At 54.0% G+C, this 12,101-nt stretch overlaps 1 protein-coding gene across 6 annotated transcripts in view; it reads right to left on the bottom strand.

The window, feature by feature from the left end:
• Nucleotides 1-4,390: 4,390 nt before the first annotated feature.
• The window catches only part of Ankrd11 (ankyrin repeat domain containing 11), a 163,653-nt gene continuing 155,942 nt past the window's right edge, over nucleotides 4,391-12,101 (bottom strand). For all 6 annotated transcript variants that reach the window (XM_048354930.1, XM_048354935.1, XM_048354929.1 and 3 more), the window contains 4 exons: nucleotides 10,011-10,109; nucleotides 9,773-9,916; nucleotides 7,251-7,343; nucleotides 4,391-5,476 (listed from right to left, as the gene is read on the bottom strand). In XM_048354930.1, coding sequence (XP_048210887.1) covers nucleotides 5,291-5,476; nucleotides 7,251-7,343; nucleotides 9,773-9,916; nucleotides 10,011-10,109 — 522 coding nt within the window. In that variant the 3' untranslated portion in view covers nucleotides 4,391-5,290. The remainder of the gene's footprint in view (nucleotides 5,477-7,250; nucleotides 7,344-9,772; nucleotides 9,917-10,010; nucleotides 10,110-12,101) is intronic.

Here is a 12,101-nt window from a genome sequence, read left to right as displayed (position 1 = left end):
GTGCTGTGGCTCAAGTGGTAGAGCGCTAGCAAAAGCAGCCCGAGTCCAAGCCCCAGGACCCGGTGGTAAAAATTAAAAAAAAGAGAAGTGGTTTTCCCAAGTCCTGCCAGTCCAAAGTGCTCCTCACCTCTCCCCGCCACCCCAGTGTCCACTTTCTTCCCCAGGGCCTCCTGAGGTGGGGGGGGGGGTGTCCCCAGCTGTCCTTGGCCTCCGGAAGGGCAGTGCTGAAGGCCCAGGACGCCTCGACACAAGGGGCAATGTGATCCTGTGGAAGGCCTGGGACAAAGGACACGCTCCCAGGCGGTCTCCCCCATGCCCCTGCCGGTCCATTCATCTTCCATCCTGCGCATTCGCTCCTGGCCTCCGTCCCTCACCTCTGTCAGGCCGGAAAGCTTGGGTTCTAGTGAGGTTCTTCCTGACCCAGCCACAGCCCATCGCAGTGGCATCTGCCTCCTGACTTGTGCTTTGCTGCCCTCTTCTTTTGCAACTTTGATAACTGTCTGAAAATTCTAAGTGCTTCTGAACAAGGGCCCATGCTCCATCCCCACCACCCCCGCTCGGTGCAGGGCACTCATTCCAGGCTGAGCTGGCTGGCCTAGAAGCTGCGCAGCCTCTCACCTTTCACCCCTGCACTGCACCCTGTAACTGTACCCTGTCATGGATGAGCCTCTCCTGTTCCCCCAGTGAATGTGGGGGGCAGCGAGAGGATGAGAGGCAGAGCGGAGTGCCTGGCCTTTACTGCCGCCCCAGGGCACTGTGGCTGGGGGCGGGGGCTCTTAGGAGGGACTCTGCCCACACAGCCACTGTGTTCCCAGGCTTTTGTGGAGCCCTGTGAGGTCTGGGGCCCCGGTCCGGCTCCAGGATGGCTGCCCTGCAGGACAGCCATTGGCCATCAAGAGCAGAGCAGGAGCGTGGACAGCCCCTGCCTCCAGCTGGCCTCTAAGGATTAGAGCGATTGGAAGGTCCACTCCAGCCAGGCCAGGCTATGCGGGACTGTGGGCCTGGCAACAGGACCAGGACTTGGGACAAACCCCGACCCCTCCTGACAACCCGAAGCCCAGGATCAGCTCATTTCTCCAGGCGCTCCAGGCCCACCAGGGTGAGGGGTACCCGAGGAGCAGGGCCTCTCAAGCCCTCCATGCTTCAGTGCCCAGACCTTTTTCCCCCTTGGCTGGTGCACTACCTGTAGCCAGGGAGTTCTGAGGCTGTTTGGGTCCACACTGCTGGCTTCTGTAAAGGGCCACAGGACCCTCCTGGCTTGGACCTCCTGTCCTGTGGCCAGCAGCCAGTAAGAAAACTTGGGGAACAGGGCTGGCAACCTGTGAATTGGTGAGGATGTCCACGTCACCCCCCTCCCCATTTCCCATCTAGGAGAAGCAACAGAGCCTAGATCCAGGACCAGGACCCTGAGGGCTGGCCTTGTGGTAGGTAGGTGAGGGATGGAGGCACAGAGGAAAACCGCAGAGTGGGTCCCCTCGGCAGCCAGTAGCCTGGTTTCACCACTCACCCTCAGAAGAGCAGCCATAGAGAAGACCAGGCAGTGAGCCAGCTCCAGACATATGGCAGACAGCTGGCCTGAGGCCTTGAGGCTCTTCAGGGTCGGGAAGGATGCAATACTTCACAGATCACAGCCTGTGCCAGCTCGGGGGTGGGTGGGTGGGTGGGAGGGGGCTGGTGGCCCCTTCAGCTGGCTTCATAATAGGATTCCACTGAAGGGGAAACAAGCTGCACGTAGCTGGGACCTTCCTTTGTCCAGGACACAGAAATGCAGGGAGTCTTGGAACCCCACGGGGGACACTGAGCCACCAGAGAGGAGGGGACTTGGGGGGGGGTGTCACACAGCAGCTTTTGATGTTGCACAGAGTTGTGACACTCCCTCATTGTATCTACTTAGGGTCTCCACCACACCCACGTGCAGACCAAGTCTGGCAAGTCTCCTTACCCTCAGTTTCTGCTTTTCTCTAGCTAGGACCTTAACACTTTCCCTGATCACCATCCCTCATCACCATCCCTCCTCCGCCCCCTCCCATAGCTCATAGCGGATCTTGTCTGGCCTTAGTTTCCACCTGCTGAGCTGAGGGACCCCAGGGATATGCAGGACTTGGAGGGGGTGGAAATAAACAGGACAACCCAGCTGGTCAAAAGGCTTCATCTCCTGACACCCACCACTGTCCTCTCCATCCCTGCTCATCTCAAGAGAGCTGAGGGAACCACGGAGCAGCCCGGCTCAAGGCTTTGCTTTGCTGGAGGCCAGAGCCCCTGACCTGCACCCTACACCCCCATTCCCTCATCATATCACCAAGCTTTGCATGTTATATCCTGGGATCGAGAAAGTCCACCCAGGCACCATTAAAGGTGACAGACAAATGAGTTTTGTAAGTCAGTCTGCAACTGCCTTGCCCCGGGCCACCCCAAAGCTAGGAGGATTTGTTTTGTTTTTGCTTTCCACAGGCCTCTTCTGCAGGGTTCTTGTTCTCCACAGACCTCCGTTCTCCGTGGGCCTTGTGGCTCTCCACGCTCCACGGGCCTCCGCTCTCCTCAGGCCCGGAGGCTCAGGCCGCACTGGCCTCTGTTCGCTACAGGCCTGGACTCGGGTCACTCCTGTCCACAGGCCTGGAGGCTCAGGCCTCTCTGCTACCCAGGCCTGAGCTTGGGCCTCTCCCGTCCGCAGGCCCAGACTCTCCCCGGGCCTGGGCACTGCTCTGCTCCACAAGGGGCCTCCTCGCCTTGCTTCCTCAAGTATCCCCACCTCGACTGGAACCCTGCCCTCATTACCCCCCCACCCCCACCTGCAGTGTGTGGGGGTGGGAGTTCCGGGCCCCTCTATGTGGGGCAGGATCCCCTTTGACGCTCCACAGTGGGGCAGAACTTCCGCCCCTCAGGTTATCACAGTACTGTTGGGGTCATGCTATTCCAGTTTTATTTATTTTAAAATGTGGTTTGTGAAATGGAGCTTGATCAGGATGCCACACGGGAAGAAGGAAGAAACCCTATGGGTCCCAAGGCCCCAGGCACACTCCACAGATGTGGCCACATCCGTTAAGGCCCGTGCCTGGACAGGTGGGCAGGATGGAGGGGAGCTGGTAGGGCTCCATCTCCCACGCAGACCACGAGCACCGTCTCCAGCCTCTCCTCCTCCAGCCCAGGCCCCCAGTCTCACGGGTGCAGATCTGCCTTTGCACCTGAGCAGAACATGTCACTCCCCATTCAAAGCCTACTGTCTTGGCAGCCCGGTCTAGGTACCTACATGATTCAAACTCAAGGAGAAAGCAGTATGAGTGAACCTGGGGCGTTGCTCACTCCCCGCTGCCCACCTGCCAGGGCCTGTGGGGTCTGAGTGTCCTCCTCCCAGGCCCATTGTTCCTGCTGCTCCACCGGAAGCTCCACGAACTCCAGTCAGACCCTTGGGGACCGTGGGGCTGAGGGGTGGAGACGAGGCCCGGCCACATGGTCCCTTGGGAGACCCACCAAGCGGGCTCAGGATGGTCACCTTGGGGAGACCCACCAAAGCAGCAGGACCCCACAGGCAGCTAGGGGCTGCAAGACCAAGCAGGAGGAGGAAGGAGCTGGGGGAATCTGTGGGCCCAGGGGTGGCCAGTGGATCTGGAGCAGCATGGTAACAATGGAGCAATGAGCTGACTGAAGGTCAGTGCCAATGCCTCTGGCTCGGGAGGGTTCCAGGCCAGGTGAGAGCAAGCGCTGAAGGGAACAGAGGGATCCACAAAAGCAGAAGCGCAACAACCTGTGTGGCTGGGGAATGAGGGTCCCACTGTACTCCTCAAGCTTCTGAAGGATGTGACCCAGCAGGACAAGCAGCAGGCCACGTTGCTGATAGCACTGCACTGGTCCGACTTTGGGCTTTGTCTGAATACTGGGTGCAATGCCTGGCTGTGGGATATACCGGGCCTCTACCCTTGCTAAGCTATTTTTCTGTCAGTGAGGAGACTTGAGAAACAGGGATCCCCTAGCTCAGAGCTGCCAGAAAAACTAGGAATGGTCTTGGCCTATTCCTGACACCCTGACCTCCAGCAGAAGCTCCATGGTGCTTGGGAAGGAAGGTCTCAGGCTGGGGGCTGCCAGGGAAGGCAGCTCTCTCCAGCCTTCCTGCTTTCACAGGCCAAGGAACAGATGGGGGAGGGGGGGAGCTTGGCAGTCTGACCCCAGAAAAGGGGAGGGGAGGCATCCTTGCTTTCCTGTGGGGAGGGGGAGGGGCAGTGACAGCCAAGTGAAGGGTTTACTTACAGGAGGGGTAGTGTCTGGCACAGAGAGGAAAATGCTCATTTGTAGATTAAAATGGAACTATTGAGAAGGAAAGCTTAGTACACTTGAGTTTGTAGACAGAACAACTTGTTGGTTACACATTTGCTCCTCCTGGGATGGCCAGCGCATGTACAAAGAACATTTTAATTAATTTATTTATTTCTTTACACATAACTGAAAGTGATGTTACAGTACATAAGTTATTTACAACTGTGCAGTAATGTGTTGCAAAATAAATTATCTAGAAGGCAGCAAAAGTACATTGTGAATGTATATAAAACTGTACAGCGTTTGCAGATACACTCTTTATAGGACTATTGGCTCTGTAGTGTTTCAAGTTACGTTCTCAGAAAGAGAAACAAAATGCCCAAGATTAAAGGAAAAAATATACAAACCACGTGGATTTGACTCCATTAAAAACACTATTGGAGAGTCCTGGCTGTGTCCCTCTGCGGCCGGGCAGGTGGCAGCCGGGCCCTGGCTGGCACCAGCATCCTAGTGTCCCAGCCTGTCCTGAGGACCTTGAGGACCTTCTGTGGGATGGCGCTCTCCTGTCCCTCCGACCTGGAGGTTCAGTTCATTTCCTGTAGCTGATCAGAATGGAACGAGGAATTTAAAAACACACTGTTGCACAAACTCCTCGAGTGCCCTGCAGTTGGCTGGAAGAGGACATGGAGGACGCCGGGCTGGGAGAGCTGCCCATGCCCAGGAGTCTCCTCCTCCCATGGCGAGGCTTTGTGGAGAGCTGGCCTTGTGCTCCCATGGCAGTTGGTAGAGACACACATTCTGCATCCCTGGCATCGGGGCCAGTCTGGAAGGGGAGGCATGCGGACAGAACAGTCTTTGGACTCCTCCCTCCTGGTGGACGCTGTGCTCCCTCCTCTTCCTCTGCCGCGGTCGCCAATACCGCCGCCGCCGCCGCCACCACTACCACCACCACCACCACCACCACCACTACTACCACCGGACTCCACGGCAGCACGGGGCGACTGTGTGGCCCTTGTCTATGTTCTGCAGCCTTCCCGAGGTGTCACGCTGGCAGCAGCACGAAGTCATCATTAACGTCCACCATGGGCACGTAGAAGGAGGGCACCTCGTTCACGCACAGGGACTTGTGTCCTGCAGGGTCCAACTCCTGGGCCTTCAACTGCCACTCCATCCTCTGCACAGCGTTGAGGGCTGCAGCCTCATGCTGCTGCCGCATCAGGAGGCACGTCTGCGGGACACACACAGTGAGGGGGCAGACAAGGGCCCCACAATGCACTACTGTGCCCAGTTCACATCATGCTGCACCCCTATCCTGGTCTGCAGCACGGAGCCTGTGCCTGATGCACTGTCACCACTCTCCCTGGCCAGAGCCTCAAGCACCCAGGCTTCCTTGAAGCCAGGTGTGTGGTGCTGCCCCCGGGAACCAGGGCATGGCACTTGGCAGTCCTATATCCTAAGCTTCTCGCATTCTTGTTCAGTGACTGGGCAGCAGTCATTAACAGGGCCGTGCACAAGTCTCCTCTCCTTTCCTGTTCTGTTTAGGCCACACTAACTCCCACCCTAGGAGCACTGCCAGCAACTATGGGTACAGCCTCTAGCCGCCATAGCTTCTTAATAGAATATGGCAATAGCATTGTTTCACTCTTTGTATTCGCATAGAAACTCGGCCACTGAAAGTGCACACAAGGGCCCGGACAGGATGAAATGACGACCCAGGGAAATCAGAGGTGCTCAGTGCTAAATTCAAGCTTGATAGGCTGTAGTGGTAGATTCTATGCATTTCAATGAGTGCTTTTGTCCAGGACCTTAATTAAGTTTTAAATGACTAAGGCAAGACTGCTACGTTAGACATAATATCATTTTGGGAGGCAAGCACTCTTGCCACTAGGCCATATCACCAGCCATAATATCATTCTGAAATCTGATAGAGGCTGTCAACTTGTTCGATGTAAATCCAGCAGCTGACACTTCTGCCAACCTGGGGGGAGGTGGCCGGCGTCCTCCTCCAGCCTTGGCATGGCAGCCTTCTATGAACATTTCCCCTCCACCCCAGCAGGGGGGCAAATTCAGAGATCTATGTTTGCTAGACATTCTACTACTTTAGCCACACTTGCAGCCCCATAATCTTCTAAATGGGAAACTAAATTTACCTTTTGATTGTGAAAGTAATGATTATACTGAGCAACCCTTCATTAAGGTCTGGTCATTTTACCTCCTTTTTTTTCCTGGACTGCTTCTTTATGTATCAGTTCGTAGGAGTTTCACATTAACAAAAGACATGGCATTTTTACTGTATGTGTCAATGTGCTGGTTTCTCTGTACAGAGTTTCCCTGGGCCTCACTTGACCTGGAGATGGCTCTGACAGGAGGAGGGAGGGAGGGAGGGAGGGAGAGAGAGAGAGAGAGAGAGAGAGAGAGAGAGAGAGAGAGAGAGAGAGAGAGAGAGAGAGAGAGAGAGAGAGAGAGAGAGAGATCCCCATCCCCTGGGAACTGTGGGCACAGACTGTGCCTCAGATGTCAAATACCCTGTGAAGGGCCACGTGGATACCTGTGTTAAGTTTAAGGGCCACGTGGGCTTATGATCCTCCTTCCCCTAGTCCTTGTGTCCTCACCAACAACCTTCCTGAGCAAACTGCTGTGGTATGTTGTCCAAGATATACAGTGCTGGGGTTGTGGATGTGGCATGGGCCAGCTGTGTTGAGGAGATGTTACAGCCAGCTACTGTCCTTGTAGTTTCTTGGGGTCTTGTGCCATCCTTGTTGAGCAGGCAGGCATTTGCATCTACTTTCTCATCTACCCCTACCATCTTCCTGTCTACTATCCTGATGGCACTTAAGAGAAGGGCAGTGGTAGGTACCTGCTGTGACCTCAAAGCACTCAAGGCCAGGTTTCACAGAGGTCTGACCATATGGCCCAGGGGCCTGGTTCAGCCAGCATCAGGAGCTGCTTCTTGCATACTTGAACGGAAGGGAAGGCAGGCAAGGAGGCTCCTCACTCCTTACCTTCATGCGGTCATACTTGTCATCCACGTCCTGCAGCCAGGAGATGAACTGGCGAGCGTTGAAACGATCTCGGACAGACTTATTCTCATCACCCTGGAGAGAACAAACATGGATATTAATGAGAGAGGGGCACAAGAAGGCAGACCACATACTGCTTTGCTTGTCCTTTCTCCAACACAGAGCAGAGGGTGACTTCATCGCAGAGGTGGACAAGCACAAGCTACCTTCCCATTCCCCTTAATGGTTGTCTACCGTGCCCTGGGAAGAAGTATCCTCAGGCACCGCTACAGAAGCTGTGGCAGCAGCCCCACCTGAGGACACCCAGCCCCTGTGCATGGAGGGGTGGAGCAAGGTTTTCTAGACATAGCGACCTCCATTTCCGGAAAGTGAGTTTATATAAAAAGAGCATCATAGCTGGGTGCCAGTGGCTCACACCTATAATTCTAACTACTCAGAAGGCTGAGATCTGAGAATTCTGGTTTGGAGCCAGAGGGGGGCAGGAAAGTCCTGTGACACTTTTGTTGTTGTTGGTTATGGAGCTTGGACTCTGGGCCTGGGCACTGTCTCTGAGCTCTTCAGCTCAAGGATAGTGCTCTACCACTTGAGCCACAGCGCTACTTCTGGTTTTCTGGTGGTTAATTGGAGATAATAGTCTTATAGACTTTCCTGCCCAGGCTGGCTTTGAACCCCTATTCTCAGGTCTCAGCCTTCTGAGTAGCTAGGATTAGGTGTAAGCCACCGGTGCCTCATGCTGTGATTCAAAGCGGTCTATCCTTGAGCAAAAAGGCTCAGGGATAGTGACCAGGTCCTCAGGACCAATAAAAAAGAAAAAAAGGCATTATTTCAAGTTCTTCCCCTTTGTTCTTTGGGATATCTGCCTGGGATCAGCCTCTTCATTGGCTTCCACTCTGCACAGTTTGACTTAGCATCCTTCAGCCATCACTTCATTTTTATTCAGATACAAACTTACTTGTTCCACCATGATAGATGGATTTGCAAACAGAGCCAGGCTAGAGAAGCCCACGGGAAGGAAGATGAACTAGAGGCCACAGTGCAGCAGGTCTGATAAGTAAGTGGGTTTATCCTGGATGTCCAATGGCTGTTTAGGAGGCTGAGACCTAAGGATTCCAGTTCAAAGCCAGCCTGGGCAGAAAGTCTGTAAGACTCTTGTCTCCAATGAACTGCCAAAAAAAGCTGGAAGTAGAGCTGTGGCTCAAGTGGTAGAGTGCAAGCCTTGAGCAATAAAGCTCAGGGACAGTGTGCACAGGCCCTGAGTTCAAACCCCAGGATCGTGAGCACCATGACTTGGTCTGTGACTTCCTACTGTCAAAGTGCCCCGACCAGTGAGAAACATGCATATGGGAAGAAGCTTTAGCTAGAGACCCTCTGTCTCCTTTGGCTTTCAAAAGCAACCCAGGAAATTGCTTAAAACCTTTTTCTCTTTTCTATACAAAGTATAACTTCCAAACATCCAATCTCCCATGTCTCATCCCCAACTAATCTTTCTGCTTTGGGACTTGCTTTATAGAAAGCCTATTATTATGCCTATGAAATGGAAAAAGTGTAAATGTCTCCAGAATGGACTATCTTGGAGTACATGGCAAATATATTTTGCTCTTTTTTTTTTGGCCAGTCCTGGAGCTTGGACTCAGGGCCTGAGCATGGTCCTTGGCTTCTTTTTGCTCAAGGCTAGCACTCTACCACTTGAGCCACAGCGCCACTTCTGGCCTTTTCTATTTACATGCTGCTGAAGATTTGAACCCAGGGCTTCATATTCCCAGCAGCAAATATATTTTGCTTAAACCATTCAACCATGGTATGTTACCACATGGTAAATCCTGGGGTCTCTAGGGCATAAGTCCTGAGAGAAGGCATTGCCAAGTTTTGAATGGCTAGGAAGGAACTAGTTCCAGGCAAGTGTATGTTGGACAGGGAGGTAGGGTCCTGGCATGGGCCCCTCAGAGGTGGGACCAGCCACAGGGGTCAGGGAGCTCAGTGGGGGTAAGGCAGCCTCAGGCTGCACAGGGTGGGCTCTGGGACGATGCCTGTGGGATACTCAGGCTCAGAGAGGGTGGAGAGTAACAAGAGGGCTGCCTGTTGGATCTGAGTCTTGAATATGGAACGTTCACCAAGGCTGGTGTCCAAGACAGCTTGGACAGTGTGTTCTCTGGAGGGCCATGAGGACAGACCTGTGACCACACTGCTGCCACTATTGCACCAGCTTTGGCTACCCTCAGCTGCAGATAGAGCCTACCATATAAACAGTGCTATCATCCCTGGAGCCTGTGAGAGGAAGAAGGGAGGCCTCTTATCCTAACTGTATGCACAAGTGCCTCAGAACTTAAACAGAATTCACAAGACGTCCAGAAAGATTGTCCTGAACGCCTTTGTCCATGCTTGTCCAGAGCATGTTCCTGGGGGAGTAGTCCACTGTGGATGGAGTCCAGCTGCTGCCTGCCTGGTGACCCCAGGAGGGACTCCTGGGGACAAGGGCAAACTGATGCCTTGAGGAGGGCCCTCACCTGGCTCTCCAGAGGCATGTTGTACACTTCCGAGTCCAGCAGCATCGTACATGCACTGAAGGGCACAGCCTGGTTGGCAATGGTCCTGGCCGCCCGGCAGTGAACCCGCAGTATCTCCTGCTCACAAGACACAATCAGCTTCTCCTGGGGGAGGACAGGAACAGGTGAGTGCAGGCGCACAGGTGTGCAGGCACCAGCTCCTCCTCACTCCCCTCCCCTTGCATGGGGCTCCACTCACCCGCTCAATGCTGTGCTGCAGCCGCAGCTTCCCTCGCACCGCCTCTTGCTGCTTGAACAGCTCCTTTAGGGGCTCCGCCAGGGAGGGAGGAGGTGCAATCTGCAGGTGAAAGGAGGAGGGAGAATCAGCAGGGCCACACCTAGAGCAGACTTATATTTGGACTAGAGAGCTGCATTTAACAATGAAGGAGGAACGGCACAAAGCCACCCAGACTGAGGGCGCTGGTGCCAGGGAGAAGAGACGGATATGAGTGTATGACTATGCCACAGAAGGGCCCAGAAAGGTGGACCACATACCTCTAACCAATATGGAAGATGGACACGAGCACCATGTGTGTCCACAGAAGGAGCTCATGGTGATGGAGGGCTGGGGCGTGGTACTTGAGAGAAGGAGCACACAGTGGCATAGAAGGGCAGTACTCGGAGGAAGGCTGGATGGAGCTCTGAGCAGCACACACAAACACTGGCAACACTAACACCACAGGCTGAAGGACAGCTCTTCCTGACAGCAAGACTCTAGTTACCAGATGCACTGGAGAGAAAGCAGCAGACCTGCAGGCCAGGGCCTCCTGGGGCGGGCACTGAGGAGGAAAAGATCCATACTCATCTACTAAGACACAGTGAACTACTAAGGAAAGGCAGTAGCGTCCTACTGGGTGCCCTGGCTGGCAGCTCTGACCTGGTGCTCTAGGCAGTCACCAGGGAGCAGATGCCTGACCCCAAAGAACCCTGGGTGACACACAACGACTCAACCCTGGCATTGGGCATCCTGCCAGGAGTGCAGACCCTCACACCCATCATGGAACACCTGCCATAGACCTGCCCATGGTGGAGGCCAACACGCTCCTGTGACAGTGTCACAAGGCCTCTGGCAGATGCTCCTTCAACTTTAAACTTCTTTATTCATCTAAAGTTAGCTGAAAACTGAAAATTCACGGTGTACAGACCGCCCGTAACATCCCTTCATGGGATGGGCTCCTGGTGGGCCATGAAATTTCCAACAGGACGCTGTATCCTTGGGCCATCTCAAACCTGGTGCCAGGCAGGTGCAAGTGCCTTGCTACTCATGGGGTCTATGCCCCACCGTTGAGAGACAAGCTTAAGACCCAGACCTGGCGCGCCGTAGAATTGTGCGTTTATGGCCTCTGGCCCGGCAAGGGACTCGGCAGCATCAGAGGGGGCTGGACCTACAGGACACCCAACACATCAGCCTGACCGCCCCTGCCTGCTTCATCCATGATCTGAGAGACACCTAAACAAGACATGTGCGAGATCAGCTGGGTAGTAGGATTACAGTGGCCTTTTTTTCTTTTTCTCCATCTTTCAAATTTTCTACAGGAGCCATCTACTTCTATTTTCATCATAAAAATTTAGGAGAAAACAAAGTTCAAACCAGAATAGAGCTGAGTGCCAAGGGCTAGTGCATATATCCTAGCTACTCAGGAGGCTAACATCTGAGGCTCAGGGTTTGAAGCCAGCCTGGGCAAAAAAGTCTATGAGACTTTCTCTACCTAATCACCAAAAAGCTGGAAATGAAGTGTGGACCACGTGGTACAGTGCTAGCTTTGAGCGGGAAAGCAAAGCCATTCAAGGTTCTGCATTCAAGCTCTAGTACCCATACAAAAACAAACCAACAAAGCAAAACAAAATAACAAAAAAATCCACAAAGCTAAGAATAGATACAGCTTAGGTCAGGTTTCTTTGAACACTCCCATCTATGTCAACCTGGCTATGACCTGGTTTTCCACAGAGGACGAGTGCTGCCCCACAGCCCTTACCATCCTGAAACCTAACCCTTCCAGGGCAAGTCCATAATAGGAGCCCCACTTTCACCTCACCTGAGGGACCACCAGGTGTGCTTGCCAGCTCAGGCCTCTCAGAGCACAGCCAATGCAGGCAGCATAGCCTGCCCTCTTCGGACCAGACCTTGAGTCTTGTGCAATGCACAGGTCACAGCATTTGGGTCTCCCCCCTCAAAGCGGGCCAATTACAACAGGCCTTGGCTTGACAGCCAGGACGAAGCCTATCTAGGAGGCCTGGTCTTTTCTAGAGGGGTGATATGGCTGTGTAGTAGTCAGAACAGGGAGGCAGG

Source organism: Perognathus longimembris, chromosome 10 (genome assembly GCF_023159225.1).
Source record: "Perognathus longimembris pacificus isolate PPM17 chromosome 10, ASM2315922v1, whole genome shotgun sequence".
NCBI lineage: Eukaryota > Metazoa > Chordata > Mammalia > Rodentia > Heteromyidae > Perognathus > Perognathus longimembris.
This window is presented reverse-complemented; position numbering and strand designations above follow the sequence as displayed.